Raw genomic sequence first — 22,923 nt, 5'->3', positions numbered from 1 at the left:
AAACGTGCGTTTCATACTGGTGTTAAAGTTGCAACCTTGTTTCTTTTAACTGAGACAAAGTCAAAATGGTGACATTTTACATAAATAAAGAATATGCAATATAGCAATTAGATTGTCCCTGCTATCAAATAGATTTATGTAACAGAACTTTCTACTGCTATAGTCTGCATATGCCTGAGAAGAACCTATTCATTTGTATATTTATTGAAAATAAATGTAACCTAGAGGCATATTTTCTCTGTCCTACTCCAAACAATGCATAATCAAATTTATAATTGTCTGCATTAATATTTTTTGAGATCAGAAAAAAGGTAAGCAGGTTTTTTTTTTTACACAATGTACTAAGCTAATGGACACAAGTGTTATTAAGCAAAATTGCTTTAAAAGTTTTTTCTCAATATCCAGACCCACACCGTTCAGCAATATCAGGAAATCAAAAAAAGTAAACATAATTTGTCAGTAACGCATGTAGTCTAACTTGGTTGAGGTTAAAAATTATGATTATTTTGTCTCTTAATCTCATTTGAATGTACGACAGCACCAGTGTTGTCAGTCTCTCAGACCGAGTAAAACAGAAAGGAGGGAAAAAAAAAAAAAGAGTGAAGACACAAAGATAGATTGAGAAAGAGAGGAAGCGAAAAGGGGGCAAGAATCTACCAGCAGAAGACAGACTCGCAATTAATCATAAATTCCTGGCTGTCTATAAGTGAGGCCAAAGTGCTCTCTCTGTTTTGAAGCCTTTGTCCTCAATTACTTGGATCTGCTCTTAATGGCTGTTTATCATAGACTAGTACCAGTAAATGTCGAAATAAAAGGGCCTTTGTATTTAATGTACTCTCTCTCTAAGTGGTTTACTTAACCTCACCGACCCCTATTTAGAGATTTTGTGATACTTCATTCTTACAGAATATCCTGATGACACGAGTTTTTATTTGCCAGAAAATGTCATAATCAGAGTGAAAACTGCTGCAGTCTGTGATTTTTAAGTCCATTCATTTTTGTGTCCGTGTGTGTTGCAGTGCTTGAGCCGCATGCATTGTCGTTGAGTTTTCTCTACTTTTTTTTTTTAAACCACTAGTCAGTTTCAAATAGCACATGTGGTGGTACACACGATATGTGATGAAAAATCTGCCTTACTTCCTCTTATCGTTGAAGTATTGAGGCAGTTGATAAGAAATTGTCAGGGGACTATTATTGGAATGCATGATCTTATTTTAACTCAATGTAGCAATGTTTCATAAGTAACTTTGCATGTGTACATAAGTTACTTAACACATGTTGCGTGAGTTAAATACGTTAAGTTATATAAGTAACTGCTATTTAAAGGAAATCCCAGCTGAGTTTGGTTTTCAAACAGACTTGAACACCGGCCGTCCAGTTCGAAGTCCTGTGTTTGTATCGTCATTTATTGTGACATCACCAATTGGTTTCTGAGCTGCCATTTTGAAGCCTTGAATTTGGCATTTTGGCTATCTTGGTTTTTTTGGGAGCCAGAAGTGAGAATAGTTGGACAAGCTGCAGGGGTAAGTGGTGGATCTGACTCCATCTATAACTGTCAACCTGAAAACACTACACAAGCCCAACTGTGTCGGAACCTGACAGCACCCCTGTCAATCAAATCGACACGCCCCAAAAATATACCTCTCCTTGAGGCCGAATATTGAATAATGGAATTATTTTCAGAATGATCACCAGAACACTAATGAGCAAATTTAGCGAATGACTCCAAAATTTTGGGACTTTGTATTTCATGACAATTTCAAAGGGAGCCTGCAGAGCAACACGATTTTAGGAGCCAACCCCCAGTGGCTCTCAGTGGCATTGCACGTCAAGACACGTCCGCATTGGCTTTACTTTTCTATGGTTCCGTCCAACCAAGCCTGACCTCCTCCCTATTTGTACATTATTACTCTTTGCACTTTATCACACGATCTCTGTTACGTGACCTTCTTCACCCCTGGTCAAACATGTGTGTACTTTTCATGCATAGGCAAGTCAAAACGTGGTACTGACACGGCGTCCTCTACTGGACTTACAAGTGTATTACAGATTTTGGTGTGAATTTAGTTTCACTCCCACCTGCTGTTTGTGCACTGGGGGCTTCTTCTGGTAACTCATCAAATAAAATTCACATAGTAACTCACTGAAAATATTTTTTTTTTTAAAGTCCGATAGAAACTGACTTGTAGTTAATATAATTTTTATTATGTATATTTTTTGTATATTTTACTATTTTTATTTCAGCTATGGTTATTTCTGCTTAGTGTTCTCCATTAGATAGCAGCCTTTTCATTGTACATTTAAAAAAAACAAAAACAAAAACAAAAAAACATTAATTGCTTGGTGCCGTTCACTGAATTTCTTTTCTTTTGCCCTGATGAAAATTATTTTTGACTGAAATCAGTGGCAATGAGTTTAATTTGTCTGTTTGTAACACAATGGTGCCAGAACATAATCCTTTTTCCTGTTTACTTGCCTGATAGAAAAGTGTTTTGCTTTGTATGAAGTTAAACAGTCACATAATCCTGTTCACAAATAATCTAAGTGCTCGGTTAAATAGATGTTCACGATGATGTAAGCATGTACGACCTGCTTTGTTTTTGTACTACTTTAAAATGCATTTCGAACCGAGGATACTTCGCTGTGAGTTTGGGATAGGGTCATACAAGACAAACTCCTCCAAACTATACAGTGAAAACGCAGCAACAGGGCATTAGGTTCTGGAGAGCAACTAATCAGGCTGAACCATCCTGTTTTTTGTATCCCATTTCTGCGGAAAAAGATCAAGCTTTCTTCACCTGCTGTTCAAACATAAATCTTGCAGCACTCGTGTCATGTCAAGTGTTTCATTAGACAACTTTCCTCAGAAATGGGATTAAGTCTGTGACATGTTAAAGAGCGGCATGACTGCTGTATGTCAACATGTTTCTGAAGAAGAAACAACTGTAGCTTGTCAGTAGAATAAGAAGATTGAAGTTAAAGTGAGTCTGTGTTAATTACTGTGCAGCCATCTGGCCATCTGTGTTTGTGTATTTCATTCTTCATGATGTTTTAGATGATTAGAATGATAATGTCACATATTTAGCTCTATCGAAATTAAATAACAACACAGCAATGTACCATGCAATGTTTACTTTTTGACTTGCGTCAGGCCAGCAACAATTTGTGTGGAAACGTATATGTGTGCGTCTGCGGTTGTGTGTGTGTGTGTGCATGTTTATATAATAGGGGTTTTAGTTGATTTCACAACATCACTGAAACACTGCCATTTCACACCTTTATTGCGACAAGTGTGAATGAATGAACATGTCGACACAAGGACTCATTTTGCATCTGAATCAGAATGTTCTCTTCTCTGGACGTGAACCTTTCACATGGAAAACAAGGTCAAATTACTTCTTCTTTGTCATTAATTGCTGGTTATTATCCTCTTTTGGTTGATCTCCGCTCTGTTTAAATAACATACAGACCCTGGAGCGGTCAGGACTCGCCGTGTGAGCCAGCCTGCATGCAGTGATGCTGGTAATCACATAAGCGATGCTGCGGCTCTTCTTTGAAAGTCCGATTGTGTGTGTGCCAATGTGTGTGTGGAAATCTGTACTGTAGAACAAACAAGGACTGTTGCTCTGGGCTATGCCGTGGTTGCACGTTAATTAAACCAGTTGTCAATCATGTCAAAAGTTTTCGAATTTTCTCATTAATAATCTTCACTGGCAGACACACAGAAACAGGTACCGCCATGTTTACATGTTTGCTTTTGTTTTTAGTCAACTGGTATTTAAAGTTAATTAATATAACTATCATGGTTTTCAAATAATATGTGATAAAGAGACGCCATACATAAATAAAAAAGAGATGTTCAAAAGGACCTGAGGACAGTCATGACTATTCTGAATAGATCTAAGGGAAATTAGACCTGATCCAAAACATGGTTAACTTGAACAGACCTTCTTGAGGGACAATAACTGTCAACAGCACAATGGAAGCCAACAATTACCAAGGAGTCATGGTATGAAATAGTCAAAACACTTGTTTTTTTCTGCACGTCACACTCACTGTAGTGCCTCAGAAAAAAAGAAAATCCTCCGCCTGGCGATCGTGACGCACCAGCTGATCAGGGCCTATTGTGTGGTTTTCTCAGACCCACTTGAGTATAAAACATATTATGACACAATACTGCCCAAACTGAACAGAGCAGATATATATGTGAGGAGACACCTTCACCGACATGCTTACATTGGTTGGTATGTTGTTTACTGCTTGGTTAGTTTTGGCGCACAAACAAAAGTCAGATGGGGGTCAATGCTGATTGATTAAAGTTTAACCTTTAAAGGCTGCTACATCACCCTGAGGTCTATATGCCCATGAGGATGCAACAACTGGAAACAGTCCTCGATGCAGTCTGGCCAGACCCTTATATTCAGGCAGAAATTTGGGCTTGATAATATTTGGCTAGCAGGTGTCACCAAATGTGTTTTTCAAACTTTGCTTTTCTGCACTGTAAGGTCTTTGTCTCTGATCTAACCTACCTGAACATGATTCTATCACTGGCTAAAAGTTGAAAAGCTATTAAAAGAATATGTGCTAAATCCTGCAGAAGGGCCTTTTGGAATTAGAAGCAGACGTAGACAGGCCCAGACACCCACCGGCTGAGAATTTGTTTGGAATTCATGTCTCCGAGGAAAATGTGAAGCAGGGTGCCTCAAATCATCAGATTTTTGATAGCTTCTTTTACTCTTCTTTCACTCTCCGTTAACCCTCTGCTTGTTGTTACTTTCTCTTTCTGTGCGTTGTTTGTCTCTCTCACTCGCTCAATTTCTTTGCCCAGTTTTAGAGGCATGATATTTTGCTCGTATTACCAAGAAAGAAAACGCAACTTTAACAAATATCAACATGACATTTGCAATATCCACATTTCATTGACTAAATGCGGTCTTTCGTTAGTGTATTTAAGGACATGTGGACAGCCTTCCAGCTTGTTTGAATGCAGCTTGTGTTACCATCAGCATAGTGTACTGATAATGACTTCTTGTGCGCTGGTGTTTCACATACGTGTCTCTAAATAGATCCAGGGATGTTTCAGAGATGACACACCTTGATTTGGGTATGCTGCGGCTCCTAAAATCTCAGCCCTATTTTACCGAACAGCAGGAACGATAAGGTGTGGCCGATATGAACTGTAACAAGGGCATGTTGGACACACACAGTTGGAGAAATGCTCGACATGTACAACCACACAGATGTAAAGGGATATATTCACATGAAATTGCACTGGACAAAGTCACTCCCAAACAAATGACCACATTAAGAGCACACAAGCTGACTGTTGGTAAAAGTTATATGCTTTCAAACTACATAGAACAATACTGTTCACACACACATGCACACAAACTTATACAAATTGCCCTGCATTGAAGACATCTCTGGGTGTTGGGGTGTACAGCTGGTATTGATATCAAGGCGTGCTGGGGTGTGCAGGTTTCGTCGCACGCCACCCATTCTGTGTGTGTGTGTGTGTTACCCTTCCTAATGAATCCCATTCACTGAATCATGTGATATGGAGTTGGCAGTGTTGACGGTGGTGACTGCACGCTCACAGCCTTCCAGCTCTTAGAAATAAAAGTCCTTTCGCTTAGTCTCCACACACCATGCAAAGGATGGAATATTCTTTTTTTTTTTTTTTTCTTAAACGCTCTCACAGTCGTGTTTTGTTCACTATAGAAGACATTCATTTCCTGGTGAATTAGCCTAGCTCTAACCATAACTCCAATTTGCCTGATTGTAACCTTAACCTTAATCTAAATCTAATCTCACTCTAACCGTTGACCAAATCTTCCTACTTAAATATGATTCGTTTTATGAAGACTTGCTTTTTGCGAATAGTTTTATGTCCCAAAAACATGAATAAAATGTTACTCACATGGACTCACACAAATACAGCCCCAAGTGTTTCATCTTTCATCCTGACAGAATTTTGCCTTTCAAATCATCGAGGTCCCCAACGATTCCTACTGCTTGCTTGTTATGTTCAGGCTGTATTGATTGGATGGTAATGCTGATTTGTTGGTTGGTCCACCCCTTTGAACCAGACTGAGTTATCTTAACAACTAATGGATTTTGGTAATCGACTGACTTTTGCTCTCGCACAATCCGCTGGTTGACATTTGTGGATTTGACTGAAATGAGTGAAATATTTCACCAACTATTGCACTGATTGTCATAAAATTTTGTGTATGACCAAATACGGACAAAAGCAATGATATCCCCAACACAATCTGCTTTACATTGTGGTTGGCGCTAGTTACCACATGTTTACATGCTACGATGCTATATTAGCGTGTTGAACATCTCAAGTAAACATGTAAACTTCAGCACGCTGGTGTTAATTTGTGAGAAAGTTGCCTCAGAGCTAATGTTGCTGTAAATGCTTTGTCTGGTTTCTTATTGTCAACAAATCCCAAGAAAAGACCAATATTCAGCAAGACCATCTTCAACACCCCTCAAGATCTTTTGTTCCTACTTGAGATTTCTATAAAAAGGCTCGTTAATTTCCTGAAACAGCTGGGCAGTGTGGTTTTGTAGTAAAACCTTACCAAACAGGAGTAAACTGAATTTAATAAGTGCTTTTTTCCAGCTAAAGATAAACAGACATTTGGGACAATTATGAGTATCCACCACAGCAAATATGTGGGCTTGACACAAAATAAACTGAAAAGCTCATGTTGTTGGAACATGTCACTTGTACGGTGTGTCATGTAATAGGTTTTAGACAACTATAGAGGCACAGAGCAGTATGCTTTATTAGGCTTTGGCTAGCAGGATTTTTTTTTTTTTTAGGAGCATCAGTTTATACATTGTTGTAGTTTTGTGTTGCTTAAAATTGGAAAAAGAATGATTATTACAATCCTTGTTTTGCAAACTTTAACAGCAAAAATATACTAATTCTACAGTGACAGTCAATGGTACACAAATGTACAATAAAAACAAAGAAAAAGAATAATTAAGACGTGTGTAGCAACGTCTACTTATTTCATTCCAGTGAGGTGATTTCATAACAGCTCTTTTCTTGGAGAGAGAATGACATTAGCCGAGAACAGAGTGTTGAGCTGAGGGTGAGAACGGTGCTCAAGCCACTGGGGAGGACATACGATCAATTTGCAGTTGTGGTTGGACATGCCTTTAGTCAGAAGTGTTAAGCTCTGCACCCAAAATAAACCAGCAGCTGTGGTGTGTGTGAGTGTGCGACTGTGTGAATGCATGTGCATGAGAGAGAAATAGCCATCCTCTCAGCACCACAAATCCAGTGACGCTTGAGATTGTAGTAATGAACCAGGACAGAGTAGAAATTGCTTTCATCCTGTTCCATGCTGCTGAGATATTGACTGACTGGGTGCAGACGCTGATGTCTGGAGGAATAGGTGGATGGAAAGTAGATTATTTCACTGGACGCACTGCCATTTATTCCTCGTCGTTGTCCTTCAATTGATTGTGAAGGACATGAGGATGTCCATTAAAGAGTATGTCAAGAATATAGTGTTGTGTAATATATAGATATTAGTTTCATGCATATATTTTCACTGTGAGGGAATTTTTGAAAGTGGAAAGCCTGTGATGCCCGTGTGAATAAGATAGATAGCTCAATCAACAAGGTCCTGAACGCAGTAATGTTCATGGAGCAAGTGGACACAATAGCTTTTACAACGTTGAATTTTTAGGGAACAGAGTAGTCAGAAGGTGTTAAATCTGTAGGGGTGGTACAGAAGGGCGATTGTAATTGGGAAACTTGCAGGTGAGCGGGTGCGTTGTCAAGCTGTAGAACCGGAGTGCAATGGCACCACAGTTCAGGTTGTTTGCATTGAATGTTTTTGTGTTCAATCTTTTTAATTGAATAGAATACAGCTGAAAGGCACAGTCTGACATAATTAGTCTATTGGGAATAGACTAATATTGACTTTACTGCCAGTAGTTTTATATTTAGTTGACAAAGAGGAAAGTGGTAATAGAAAATTATAAACTTGTCGCTTTAACAATCAAGTCAAAGAGTGAAAGAAAGTTTCAGTCATGTGTTTTAAATTTTGGCAATGGAACTGTTTAAAGTATAGATTTTTCTACAGGCCTACGCATCTGATATTGGAAAATAACTGAAATGACTCTCTGCTCTGCATTTTGGTAACATTTTATGCAAACCAGACTTAAATAAAAGTCCAAGCAATCTAAAGTAAAACTCCTCTTTTGCTTTTACATGTTATTGTAGATATCCGGGAGACGGCGTTCGTTTATGCCATCACGGCTGCTGGCGTGACGCACGCTGTGACCCAGGCCTGCAGTATGGGAGACCTGCTGCAGTGCGGCTGTGAGGCGACCAGGAACAGAGCACCTCCGAGGCCACCTTCAACCCCCTCCACTGGGGACGGGGTTAAGTGGGAGTGGGGCGGCTGCGGAGACGATGTGGAGTTTGGCTATGAAAAGTCAAAACAGTTTATGGACGCCAAGAGGAGAAGGGGCAAGAGCGACATCAGAACGCTCATTGACCTGCACAATAACGAGGCCGGGAGGCTGGTAAGAGATAATTTCACAGGTTTCCGTTTACATTTTGTGGAATACAACATAATGCATGTGTTAAATTTTTTTTATTATATCTGCTACTGTGTTCAACACAGGTCTGATGTTTCACTGTAGGTGTTTCACTAAAGGTGTTGCTTGTCCTTTGGAATGTTCCTTCATTCCACAAACACGCAAAAGAGAAAGACATTGCCTCCAGCCATATATGTGTCGTGCCGTAAGCTGATATTCTAACAAGAATCAGGTTTCTGAAACAAAAAAACAAGAGCGTGCCACACATTTTGCTTTTGAGCCTGAGAGCAGGTAGCTTCTAACATTTCCACAGTCCCTGTAGAAGTTTAACGTTCTTCTTTGTTGCTTGGGTGAACACTGAGTGAGTTATGGCTGTGATAATTCAACATGCTACCAAAAGAGCGGAGATTAAGTTGCAACTTTATCAGATGAATTAATTTATAATACCTCTTAGTACGTCTTTCAGAAGATGCTTTACTTTATAGCTATCATTATTTTGTTGATCTCCGCTTGTTGTAGCTCAGAAATGTTGACACATGTGCAAGCGTCACATGGAGACACTAAGCTCACTTTGGTTGGGGTCAAAAGCAGGTAGAGAGGAAGAGGGGAGGAGGAGGATTTTTGGGATGTAGTCCAAACCATTTGAACATTAGAAGAAACCTACACACAAATTCCCAGAAGATGAGAAATAAGCACGCTGTGATGTGCCCAAATGTCTGTCTACTTGTATACACATTTTGTATGCGTGTGTTTGCATGTGTGTGTGTGTGTGTGTGTGTGTGTGTGTGTGTGTGTGTGTGTGTGTGTGTGTGTGTGTGTGTGTGTGTGTGTGTGTGTGTGTGTGTGTGTGTGTGTGTGCGTGCGTGCGTGCGTGCGTGTGTGTGTGTGTGTGTGTGTGTGTGCGTGTGTGTGTGTGTGTGTGTGTGCGTGCGTGTGTGTGTGTGTGTGTGTGTGTGTGTGTGTGTGTGTGTGTGTGTGTGTGTGTGTGTGCGCGAATCTGTGTCTGTGTGTCTGTGTGTCTGTGTGTCTGTGTGTGTGTGTGTGTGTGATGGGTTAATTATGTGCAGTATAAGTGAATGATCTGTTGTCAAGGCTTGTTAGATGTAGGAAGGCCAGAGGCAACATTGAGGGGAAGGGGGGTTGGGGAGTTAAATTCCTTCTGAATAGCGTCTGCTTTTATCTTACCTATCTATCAGTGCGTGTGTGTGTGTGTGTGTGTGTGTGTGTGTGTGTGTGTGTGTGTGTGTGTGTGTGTGTGTGTGTGTGTGTGTGTGTGTGTGTGTGTGTGTGTGTGTGTGTGTGTGTGTGTGTGTGTGTGTGTGCATGATCTGGTGGCTTTGTCTGTGATATATCATGAAAACACAATAATAAATTATTCTTTAGTGAGCTTGTCATTTGTCAAAAGCAGTCCTGCTTCACTTCAGGGTAAAAGTTCTGTCCCTTTTTTCTCCCCCTGTGTGATTAACCCTCTCTCTCTCTCTACTTTTTTTTTTTTTTCACCTGTTTGCCCTCCTTCACCTCTCTTTCCCCCTCCACCACCCAAAACCCTACATCCACACCTTCTCCACACTTTCCCCTGCTAGGCAGTAAAGCTCTACATGCGGACTGAGTGCAAGTGCCATGGACTGTCGGGCTCGTGCACCTTGCGCACGTGCTGGAAAAAGATGCCTCATTTCCGCGAGGTAGGCGACCGCCTGCTGGAGCGCTTCAACGGCGCCTCCAAGGTAATGGGCGGCAACGACGGCAAGACCCTAATCCCTGTCGGCCAGAACATAAAGCCGCCAGATAAGCAGGATCTGATCTACTCAGACGAGTCTCCAGATTTCTGCCTCGCAAATCGGAAAACAGGTTCACTGGGAACAAGGGGGCGCATGTGCAACAGCACGGCCATGGACATCAGCGGCTGTGATTTGTTGTGCTGCGAGCGAGGCTACCGGGAGGAAACGGTGGTGTTTGAGGAGAACTGCTTGTGTCGTTTCCACTGGTGTTGTGTTGTCCAGTGCAAGAAGTGTTTGGTACGAAAAGAGCTGAGTCTCTGTCACTGATGAACTGTGGTTGAGAGCAGTCTAATTACTAATTATTACTACTTCTGTTACTTTTCGAGGATCTTGCTTTAGTTTGGCTACTGTGAAAGAAGGAAAGGATTTAGACTGTCATGGTAATCCTTCATATTTTTGTTTTTCACAGTATGATAATGTCCTGAAAATCTTTCCCTTCAAATACTAGTCAGTCTTTTTTGGCTCCCAGAATAATTTAAAACATGAGTGCTACTGGCCAAAAGTTCAAAAGATGCCACATGCCAACAACGTCAGAAAGCCAAATACTGTATGTTCCTTTTCTGAACTACCTATTTTTATATTTCTTGTTTATACAAAAAAAGGACCAAAGAATGTTCCATTTCAGTTAAAAAAGAGGCCCTATGCATGTTCAATCTAGGTTTGACTAACTATATAGTTTGTATGTCTTCTCCCGTCGACTACCTGTTCAACAACACAGCTCAGTGTGAATCTAAAACCAAAGAGGGTTAGGCATCAACATATAGTGATGTGCCTGATTTACCCAATTTTATAAACTGACTACTCATCTAAAAGGGCTACACTGACTATGATTAAACCTTTTAAGCCTAAAATAAAAAAAATAAAAAAATTGTACTCTGTTATTTAAAGTCCTTGAGAGACATTGTTTTTATTTTGGTTTTATTTCTCCAATATGCTGTAAAATCATATATTAAGGATCTCAGTAAGGCCCAAATTCTAGTACTTTCATTTTACTTTGACATGTGAGTTCACAGTATAAGTGTTATCTAACAGTGTAATCATATTCTTGATTATGCATTACCAAAAATCAGATCATCTTTACATTTTAACCACCCCACAATACTAAAATCTTTAAAAACGTTGTTATAAATCTGTTTTTAATAGAACATGAACACACACACACAAAAAAAGATAAAGACACTGGTCTTGACTCTTTTTTTTTCTGCTACTGTGTCAAAATTACTTAAAAAACAAAGGGAAATGGAATCACATTATTATATTTGAAGAATGCTGTCAACACCGTGCTTTACCTGCCAGCAGAGACTCTTATTTATGTAAAGATATGATGACAAGACTACTCACTTCCAACTCTCTCAGAGGCACTTTGGATACAACAGCTGCCGCGGACTTCCTCAACAGCTTGGCAATAAAACCTTCTGGGGTAAATAAAGAGAAACCTTTATTTCCGTGACTTTGTTTGGCATCAAGAAAATGTACATGATGTATTTTGTTTATCTATTATGATATACAGGGCTAATAATGCACTTTGGATGTTAGCTTTTATTTGATACTGTAAGTGCATGTGTATGTGTGTGTGTGTGTGTGTGTGTGTGTGTGTGTGTGTGTGTGTGTGTGTGTGTGTGTGTGCGTGCGTGCGTGCGTGCGTGCGTGCGTGCGTGCGTGCGTGCGTGTGTATGTGAGAGAGCGAAAGTATGTGTGACTCTGTGTTTGTGCAGGTTGGCCAGTTATCACCATATCCTTCAGTTGACAGTAATTTTGTATGTATCTTTATTTAGTTGCTGTCTGATGTAAAACTGCATTATGCTGGTTATTGAAAGCACACTGTTTGTCGACGCTCTGTCTCCGACTGGGACAGACAAGATCTTTTTATTGTTGTTCATTTTCGGGGGACGTATGTTTCCCATAAACCTATCATGTCATCTCATTTACACTTTTAACTTTTATTATCCAACAATGTACAGTAGTATACTGAACTGTAACAGCATTGCTTCAACTTGTTCTGTTTTGGTCTTTTGAGTCAGCTTGTTTTGATCTCTCACATGGTGGTCTACAGTATCATGACTCAGATCTGGATGATGTTCCCAAAGTCTGTTACTGTTCTATGTGACAACATTTGCAGAGCCTAAATCAAAATGATCAACTTTGTTATTGACTATTGATTATTCTGCCATGAAAGACCTTTTTTTTTTGTCCAAATGTTATTGTTTGCAGTAACTTCAGGTCATGATAACAACTGCATCTTAAACTGAGATTTTTAATGCATATTTTAAGACAGAATATCACTTCTTTTCTTTTTTTTTTATCAGAACAAGGACAAAGTTTAATTTTTTTGCACTTAGGATATACAATTAAAAAGCAAAGAAGAAAAACAGAAAGAAAATGAAAGTGGGACTAAGAAAGCAAATTGAAATGAACTATAAAGGCATTTTTAGCAAAATAGAAATGTGGCAGAAGTGACAGTTTAACAACACTAGGTAAAAGCTTATGGCTGGAGTGTGAATAAAATGCTAGAGGGCTTTTTGTTTGAAACAGATACAGGAATTTGTGGCGTTCAACCGACCAATGGTATAACTTGACATTTGCGTATACAACTGGCTCGCTGTGGTGCTCCAGCCCAAACATTTCACTGACACTAACTACTACTAAACCAAACCCATCCATATCCAGCAATCCAACACAAGTCATCTGTTTGTCATTTATTTAAATGCTGTTTGTCATATGTTGCTTTTGGTTTCCTTCTGCTCTCCATCCTTGTATTCTTCAGAAATCATTTCATATTTGGATGTTACACTGCAATTTCATTAAACATAAATGTTTCAAAGTGACTACAGCGACTCACATTCAAAACATGAAAAAATTCACATTCTACAACGTATTTTCTCTGTAAGCAGTAGATGCTTATATTAGATTTTGAGAGCTGCCTTTTGATAATTAAATAGTGTTACATGTTGCAATGTATTTGGATAATGAATTTAACTATGTTGACATATTTAGGTGAACTAAAAACACTTAAATACCTAAAACACTTCATTTAAATTCCAATATCATGTTTTCCCATCAGGACTCCTCCCACCGTATTTATGTGAGTTGTACAAGCTTTCTTCATTTTATTTTCATTCTGCAGGCTCCAGGTCTTGGAGGCCAAGATAGGTTTTGACTTCTGTGATGATTATTGCCAAACTACATCCTTTCTGCACCTCTGTCTCGATTAGATCATTTCTGCCACTCTGCAAGAAGAGGTATTGTTTTGAGGTATTTATGCTGTAGAAATGAAAAGACAAGTGGGGGGAAAAAGAAAAGTGGGCCTGTATTAGTTTGAGCTGCACAAGTTGACACAAGTTCATATTTTCCAGGAATTTGTGTGTAGCACTTGAGCCAGAAGTTGTGTTTAAGACATGGAGGGGTAGGCCAAAGAGGAGGAAAATGCCATGGGGCATTCATCTCCTTCTCGAACTCTTGTGCCCTCTCCTCTCCTCTCCTCTCCTCTCCTCTCCTCTCCTCTCCTCTCCTCTCCTCTCCTCTCCTCTCCTCTCCTCTCCTCTCCTCTCCTCTCCTCTCCTCTCTCTCCTCTCCTCTCCTCTCTCTCCTCTCTAACCTGTGCAGGCATTCAGTACTGCATGGGCAAAGCCAGAGAAAATAGACAAATGAGCAGATAGATTTATTGGAGCATTGGTATAAATATAGTTGCCTGTCGACATCTGTGTGCATGTGGGTGCATGTGTGTGTGTGTGTGTGTGTGTGTGTGTGTGTGTGTGTGTGTGTGTGTGTGTGTGTGTGTGTGTGTGTGTGTGTGTGTGTGTGTGTGTGTGTGTGTGTGTGTGTGTGTGTGTGTGTGTGTGTGTGTGTGTGTGTGTGGCCAGGTTAGAATGGGTGTATTTTTCCATGTGTCCCTCAGAGCGCGAAATAATGCCTGAGGAATGTATCGTCGCTAACAGGGATGAGTTTTGGTCTCCACCTACATTGACTGTACTTGCACAAATACATATAAAGCCTCGCACAAAGCATTAATGAAGGGTTGCCACGGTTAATGGACCTACAGTGTTACTCTGCAGACAGTCATTCCTGTAGATCAGTCAGCAAAATAGTGTCCTGTCATTGCTGAACTTCTACTGTAGAGTCTTGGTGGTCTTCTGACTATATTCACCATGCATATACTGTTCAAAATGTGTGTTTACTTGCAGTAAAACAAAAGGAGGGCTAGAACATAGATAAAAGGTATGATATTATATAAAAGTGAAAATTTAATGGGCCACTAGAGGGAAATGAGCGACATGGTCGGAAAAATTGATGAGGAAGATAACGAAAGTGAGAAAGAAACACAGACAGAGAACTTCGAGGTAACCTGACACTATAATGCTCCTCCATTTGTGCGAACTCTCCTCCGATCCTCTATCAATCTAGCAGTGAGATGTTGCCAACACAAAAGGGCAGAGCAACTCAGTGTGGGGTTTCATCTGATACCAATGACTGTAATTACAGGAGTGGGAGAGACAGACTCACAGAGACAAACACGTTTAATACAAAATGAAGCAATATCGCTTCTTTTAAGATGAAATATGCACTAAAAGTATAATTCATCATGATTTCAAAATACGGACGTGCACGTTTCACATATTCTCACATTTGCGCACATCCCCATCAATGCACACACACATCTATGTTGGCTGAGTGTATTTGGAAGAGACAGTGATCTTTATGAGTTAATGCAGGCCCTGGAGGTGGTGGCTCAGCTGCTGCTTAAGTTCCACAGCCCACCCAACAAGGCTGCTTGTGCTAAGAGATTTAATAGTCCATCTCGTTCACAACATCACATCTTCACCATTTAGGCAAAGCTTGCCTCAGGATGCCTAAATGACATTTACTGTACAACAAAACACATCAGGAGGATTTGACTTGACTTATCTTGCACAGGGTTGGTCCTGAACATGAGCTGAGTGCAGCGCTAAGCCAGATAAATTGCTCTGCAGATAAAGCCCGGAGCTAGGGTAGTTTCATTTTAGACTGTATTTTGGCAAAATGGCCCGACTCCTTGAGAAATATACTATATGAGAAAATATGAGTGCTTTCCTTGAGGAACCTGTCATCATTGCAACATCCTGAAACAACACTCGCTGCCTTGAGAAAGACTCACTGACCCACATCATTGTCGTGGGTGGATAAACATTGAGATGACCTCGCAATGTACTCATCTTTCTCCTTCACCCCCACTCCCCTAAATCTCCCATACCTCTGTTTCTCTCTCTTCTTCTCTCTCCATCAGACACACACACACACACACACACACACACACACACACACACACACACACACACACACACACACACACACACACACACACACACACACACACACACACACAGTGCTGCTTGTGATTGTGTCGTTTATCAAACTCTCTAACAGTCTCTCTGCCCCACATCCTCTCCTTCTTCTCTGTTATCTCTGGTTGTGAAAACATGGCTGCCAGAAGTTGGTGGGAAACGGGGGGTCTTTTGTGGCTGCTTTGGCTCATGATCTGTTCCTGTGTGAAGACGGGGGCCGGCCTCTTTCTCTGTAAGACTGTGATAACTGTAATAATGGTTGTTTGTACGACGACGGTCAGGGAATGCAATGATGGAAACAGACGACAAAAGTGTGGTCAACCTGTGATGAGTATACAGCATCTGTAACATGCCAGTGGAGTAGATAGGTGAGCAAGAAGGGCCCAGAGCTCAAGACAATTCTAAACCGCAACAAAGTGCAGCTGCATCTGTCCAGTACAACGTCCCATTACTGTGAACCCTCGCTATAACGCGGTTCACCTTTCACGGTCTCGCTGCTTCACGGATTTGCATCGTGCATTGAAATCACATTACGACTATATGTAACGTAGATATATTTAATGTCCAGTTCTATTTATTTCAATTGTAAAATAAAGGTTACTACTTCACGGATTTCGCCTATCACGGTTTCTATTTGGAACGTAACCCCCGCGAAAAACGAGGGTTCACTGTACTGTCAAATACTGAATGTTCAGTTCTATTTAGATCCAGTACGGTAATAATACAGTAGAACAGGTCCATGCAGTTACATCTGTTCTGCAGAATACTACACAGTGGATATGCTGAACGGAGATTTAGATTCATTTTAGTGTTTGGACACAAGATGGCGTCCTTGGAGTAGAAAGCTGATTTACTCAATGGTGTTCCTCCCTTCTCTGGATTCACGGATTTCACTAAAAGGACTGATGACGATTAATAAATATTATCATGTATTAGCTAAAGTGACTTAGAGGAAACTGCAATTAAGTAAAATATAGCAAGTACAGCACAGCATATATAAAATAATTAAAATAAAAGAATAGAAGGAAATATGGTGCAACACATACATTTCATCCGCTGTGTTTGGTTTATGGTAAAAGTGAGTGCCATTTGTTGCTTTGATCGCATTTTTTGCTCCATTTTTTTCATTGACATTTTTAGTTTAGTAACCCATATAATTATCCAGTTGTTCCTTATACGGTCGTTCTCCTCTGAAGCAATGATAAGGATTAAGGACACATTCTTGGACCCGCTGCGACTGCTACCTTGCATACCTCCCGAGTTGAATTACACACTCACAGAAACACACATTAAGCATGCAAACAAACACACACATGCACACACACACACAAACACACACACACACACACACACACACACACACACACACACACACACACACACACACACACACACACACACACACACACACACACACACACACACACACACACACACGGACACAAACATTTTGAGACAACAATAGCATGCAAACATGTCGTAATCATCCTAAATTAGGGATACCCAGGGGTAAGTGAGGCAATAAGGAAAACAAGCACACCTGATTCTTCAAGCAAAAAGGTTTGTTGTGTGTGTGTGTGTGTGTGTGTGTGTGTGTGTGTGTGTGTGTGTGTGTGTGTGTGTGTGTGTGTGTGTGTGTGTGTGTGTGTGTGTGTGTGTGTGTGTGTGTGTGTGTGCGCATAAATCCCTGCTCCATATTGCATTTGTGCATGTATCTGTTTTAACACCGGCATGTTTTCACTCTCCTATACATGCTCCTGCTTTTCCAACACTCTTACTGAGTCGGCTCCTTAGTTTCAGATTAGGGAACAAAACATATTATTAACACGGGTCAGAATATAGTGCATGAAAACGATTTTGTTCCCATGCGCTATATTCTTGATGGGGCTTCTGCACTGCTATGGTGTATCAAGCAGCTGTTTGAGACCATGTTTTTTAGCTCAAGCGATAAAGTTTCCTTTTTGGCCATAAGTTTGTAGTGAAGAAAGAGGAAATCAGAGAGGAATGAGGTTCTACAAAGGTTGTGAATGGGGCTGAGGACATCATGGTGTGCAAAACTTTGTTTCTTATTGTACTAATGGTTCCTTTTTGACACCTCTTATCAAGTTTGGGGAACAAAATAAGTAGAATTACAGAAGTAAGCTAACTCATCAATCTATTATTGTGACCCCATTAAAATGCCATGTGGGCTGGTCATTACTAACGTACTGTATGCTGTGCACCGAATCGTGGTTCGAAGCCACTAAATAAATAAAGTTCTGAGTTGCAGCCCAAAGTTACCCAAGATATCACATGTCAGGCTATATGTTGGTGAAAATATCTAGGTTTCCGATTGATGGCACATTCATGTAAGAAAATTTGATTAGAATAAGATAGGTGTGTTCATTCCTGATGGAGAAAGTGCAGAAATATAAATCAATTATTAAAGCATTAAAAAGTGAAAATCCATAAAAGCCTGTACAGTATTTGAATATTTAGAACTACCTGATAGTGTTTCGCAGTGATTAATTGCATGATTCAGTAATGTTAAAGCAACACAGGGGAAAACTGTATGTTAAGGGATCAAAATAATAATAATTAAAAAAAAATGACATAGGTACCTTTAGACTTAATCTTTTACTTTCTCCCTTTCCCCAAAAATATTTTCTTTTCCATTCTCCAGAAGAAAAAAAAGATTTGCATCCCACGCTGGTGCCTGTTTTTTTTTTTTTTATTTAAAGGATCATCTGTGAAGTTATATCTTCCCTCCGGCATCTGTAAGTTCTGTGAATCTGGGATCATCTGAAATGATGCCCGTTCTCACTAGCCTTGGATATTTTTTTCCCCCACAAAGACCGGTTAATTAGTTCAAACCACACAGTCTCGGACTGGGATTGTGACACAGATACAAAACATTACAGCGAGAGATAACTTTGTTTCTCTTCTAATAACATGCAGGTGTTACTGGTACTGCACCGCTACAACACACGTTAGATCTATGACAAAGCACGAGTGGGTAAAATAAAGTGAGATAAAGTGAAAGACAGAATACTTAAGATGATATTAAATGGCAAGTGTGGTAAAACATAAAATCAGATCCCTGCTGGTTTAAAATGATATCCTTTTTCTCGTGTAGGATAAAGCCATACGATGTTATGCTGTTGCTTCAGTCAAAGTGTTCAAAAGGACTCAGAAAGAAGGAAAATGATGTCATGTGTGTGGTGAAAGGTGAGCAAAAATACTTGAATATGAGTATTTTATGTTTTCAACGTTCACTTTTTCAAACCAGGACTTTCAGTCATATGCGATCGATATCTATTGCAGATTGTTTAACAGGGAGCCTTGTCATTTGTCCCAGCATGATATAATTGCACAGCTGTTCCTTCCTTTGTGCTGTTTGTCCTCCCTTGTCTGCTCTCCACATTTCACACAAAATCACTCACAAAACATGTGTCCCTTCATGCAAAAAAATATACAAACACTCATGTGCCTCATGCAATCACACTGTTTTTCTGCCCATCTTTCTGTCTTCTGCACTCTCGCAAACACACACACGGAGCCAAGACGTTGCTTGTTAGAAGTTTGTTACAAGAGTTGAGCCTTGTAATTGACTAACCTCTGCTCTGCCGCGTTCCTCTGCTTTACTCATTTTCATCGGCTCAGTCCAAAACTCTCCAAGAAATGTGAACTTCACTTGAACTCCCTTGTCAGAGAGACAGTGAGAGCGAGGGTGTGACAAACATAACTAATGTTAGTTAATATACTGAACAGTTTACTGTCAGTGTTATTTGGTCCATGTGCTGAGGTAAAGAATGAAGACGCAGTAAGAGAAGATGAGGGATTTGGCAAAAATAGCCACAAGCTATCTTTAAATGACTATATGTTGTAATTATTCCTGACCTTCTGTCATAAATCCTATCACAGTAAACTACCTTCTACTTAATTTGTGGGCTATCAGAGAGTTTGGGTTCATGATGGTTTTTGGTTCATGATTTGTCCTGTCCATGAATTAAGTGGTGAAAGTAACCAGGACACCTACTCTGCAATTTCTGGGCAGTCTTAATAAGTTCATGGCAGTAAAAAGGTGGAGTTACAGTGGGGTGGGTTGGTGGCTTCAAGCTAATGGCAGCCCATTACTCTCCAGTTCAAAAATGCAATGGAGTGAAGACACAATGGGAACCCTCTACAGTGTAAAAAGTAGTAATATATTACATTTCCATTGACATATCACCTTTGACTTTACAAGCGTGAAAGACGCAATCAGAACAAAGTTGCCATGGTTTTCAACCAAGCATGAAAACAGCCATTCTGTTGACCTTTGCAGTTAACAGGAAGGAAATGATGTGGCTGCCATACACATACACATACATTAAAGAAGCTTTGATTCAATTTAAAGCAATGGCACGACATTTTTGGGAAAGAGCACTTTTTTTTTTAACTTTCTTGCTACTACTTGATTCCACTCTATTTTTTGTAGGTTAAATATGAAGCGACAGCCTGTCACTACTTATTTGAGCTTAGCACAAAGACAGAAGCAGCCTGGCTAGACCGAAGGCAACTAAACCAACCCACCAGCACCTCTAAAGCGCACTAATTACCTAACAAGCTATCACTAAGCTAATGATAACTGGTGAAAGCTTCATATTTACTAGCATACACGAGACCAGTATTGCTCTTATTGTAATTTTGGGCATTTCTTATAAATGTCAAAGTGTTGCTTCTTGTTGGATCAAAACAGTTTCCTACTGTTTTTTTTTATTTTTTTTTTTTTTTTATAGCATTTCCTTTCTTTTAACTACAAACCTCAACTGCATTGGTGCTTGGCAGCTTTAGTCTAATTACTGTACACTTTCACACTTGTTCAGTCAGTTGTGATGTAATAACAGAATTTACGCCAAGCAACTTCGTCTGCATTATGTTTGACAAAAAAAGTTTCCATTTCAGCTAACATATATGCCGAATTTGATATATCTGTAGGCCAGTAGCGCATTATCAGCCGGCCGATACATCAGTAGGGCTCTAAACTAAAAATGCTGCCATTACAACAGTATAGTGGGTATTAATGAACTATCTATCTATCTTATCGTGTAAGTTGTTTTATACAGCAAGTACTAACTACGTGTATAAAGTATTTTAGAGAAAAATAATTTGTGCATCCTTTCAAATGTACAAATACTGCTTACCTTTTAATTACGTCAAACAATATGATCCATTTAACACCTGGAAAAAGGTGTGCAAATGGATTCTTCATTTGCTACGAGTGTTTTTATAATACATGACAATAAAAGTAAAGTTGCATTGCAAAGCATTGACTATTTATTCCAGGGGAAGGTCAATGAATAACTGTATGAAATACATGAACCCAAAATTTTACAAATGGATTTGTCTAGAAGACAAAGAGGAGACGCATAAAGATAAATTCAATAGATTTTACTGCAGTGATTAATCACTGCTATCCCTACCACACTAAAAGTTAACAATGTGATTGCACAAGACCATAAACTATATATTAATGAATGCTGTATGACCTAATGTGTTTACATGGCACTCGCCACTAGACTGTGAAAAGTTAGTCATGTCTCTCCCTGCAGGACAATAAAGATTCACTTTATACACTGCAACCTGACAAAAATACAGCCGCTATTGGGAAACCTCCGTGTTTTAGTTTATTATTGAATTAAATGTTCAGCGGTTTCATATTTCACGTAACAAAGCAAGAAACTGAGCAGTGCAAGATAAAAAAAAAAAAAAAATGTTTTCAAGGGCTACATGAAAATCATGTTAAAACAAAACTCAGGAACAAAACTGGGAACTCTGAAATTAAGCTGGCGGGAGCATTCGACAAAAATAAAGACTTTATGTCTCTAGACACAAGAGTCAAGTTGAGCTGAGAATAGCAATGTAGTGTTTCCCACATCATTTTTAATGAATGTAACGGAGCAGGAATATATTCACTGGTGAACAATGGGAAACAGTTAAAGGTGTGTGAGAGTGTGTGTGTGAGAGAGAAGGATTCTATGGCAAATGACCAGTCCAGATGTGGAAGTTGTCTGAACTATGTTTCTGGATGTGCATGACGTTTGTGCACACAATCTCCTTTTCATGAATATGTAATATGTGTGTCAAAACTGCTGCTGCCTGCTCGGAACTAAACTTGTCTTTTAAATTTGGAAAAATAGGCTTCAAAGTCATCATCGTTGACATGTTTTAAAAACGTTAAAGATTGAATAAAAACAGGTGACAATTTGAATTCCTAATGATATTTACTTAAACCCCGATGATTCAACCGTAGGTAAATCATTTGAGGTTCAATCTGAGCACAAACTTGACAATGAGCCTAAAGTTAGTCATTATAACAATAAAGATAACTGATTACTCATGATACGTCACACTTTGTCAGGAATTGTACCAGCTGTCTCATCATTTCTACTGCTAAGACAATATTTTAACTTCCTTTTACATAGTTCTGACTCACATTCTTCGTCATTCTTTATATCTATTTAAATAGCACTTTTTTATCTCAGAAATTTTTACTTGACTTGAGCATTTTTATCTTCATCAAAACTACATTTTACATGATCTTTCTCTGTTATCAATAGACTTCAATACATTCTAGCCTGTTTTACAGTACAGAAAAAAACCTCTTGGCACCTTTTCCTAATTCGGTTTATGGGACTGCTTAATGGTGTTACAATCATTTTCCGCTCTACTGCTGTTTTGGATTCTCTAAGTGGGAAGAGGGGGGTAAAGTATCAGTCATGTTTATAAAGAATTGTGATTCAGACAGCAATGTTATTATCAGTCATTATGAGAGAGACAGGGAGATCCAGATGACTCCATGCAACGTCCTGCTGTAGAACTAATGTCAAAGTCACATAACCACTAAGTCTACTCGCAATCCAGCTTTCCTTACATGCCTTGAAATAATTAAGCACAAATTTGCCATCCCTGCCAAATCTTCCAGATCAGGGTGCTGTTATAAATCCCTCTGGGAGAAAATTTGATGTGGGATTGTTTCCCTGATCTTCTAAATTTGTGTATGGCAACTTAATTGCGTCTGAACGCTAAACCCGTGTCGTGTTTTACTACTCTGGTGACTCCATGTTGGCAGAATGCTTGCTTCCCTCCACTGGTGGGGGAAAACCTTTTTATTTGTGGTTTCTGAATCTTTATTCTGAGCTACTCATAAAGCACCGAGATGAGTGATATCATGTGGTCTTCATCAACAAGGGAGCTTTTTGTTATACTTTATAGTCATTTAAATAGAAAGATTA

General features: G+C 39.5%; 1 protein-coding gene across 1 annotated transcript; it reads left to right on the top strand.

Annotated features, from left to right (window-relative positions):
• Nucleotides 1-8,254: 8,254 nt before the first annotated feature.
• On the top strand, nucleotides 8,255-13,203 carry wnt6b (wingless-type MMTV integration site family, member 6b; the record flags this gene model as incomplete). The annotated part of the gene is made up of 2 exons (XM_069698708.1): nucleotides 8,255-8,559; nucleotides 10,158-13,203. Coding segments are annotated over 2 exons (767 nt in total), but the record flags the coding sequence as incomplete, so codon positions are not given.
• Between the last annotated feature and the right edge of the window lie 9,720 nt (nucleotides 13,204-22,923).

This window comes from Brachyistius frenatus, unplaced genomic scaffold (genome assembly GCF_029030835.1).
Source record: "Brachyistius frenatus isolate BFR_SWC_R1_liver_20210118 unplaced genomic scaffold, ASM2903083v1 Contig_28, whole genome shotgun sequence".
In the NCBI taxonomy this organism is placed as follows: Eukaryota; Metazoa; Chordata; class Actinopteri; family Embiotocidae; genus Brachyistius; species Brachyistius frenatus.
Note: the sequence above shows the minus strand (reverse complement) of the source record. Positions and strands in the feature narration are given on the sequence as shown.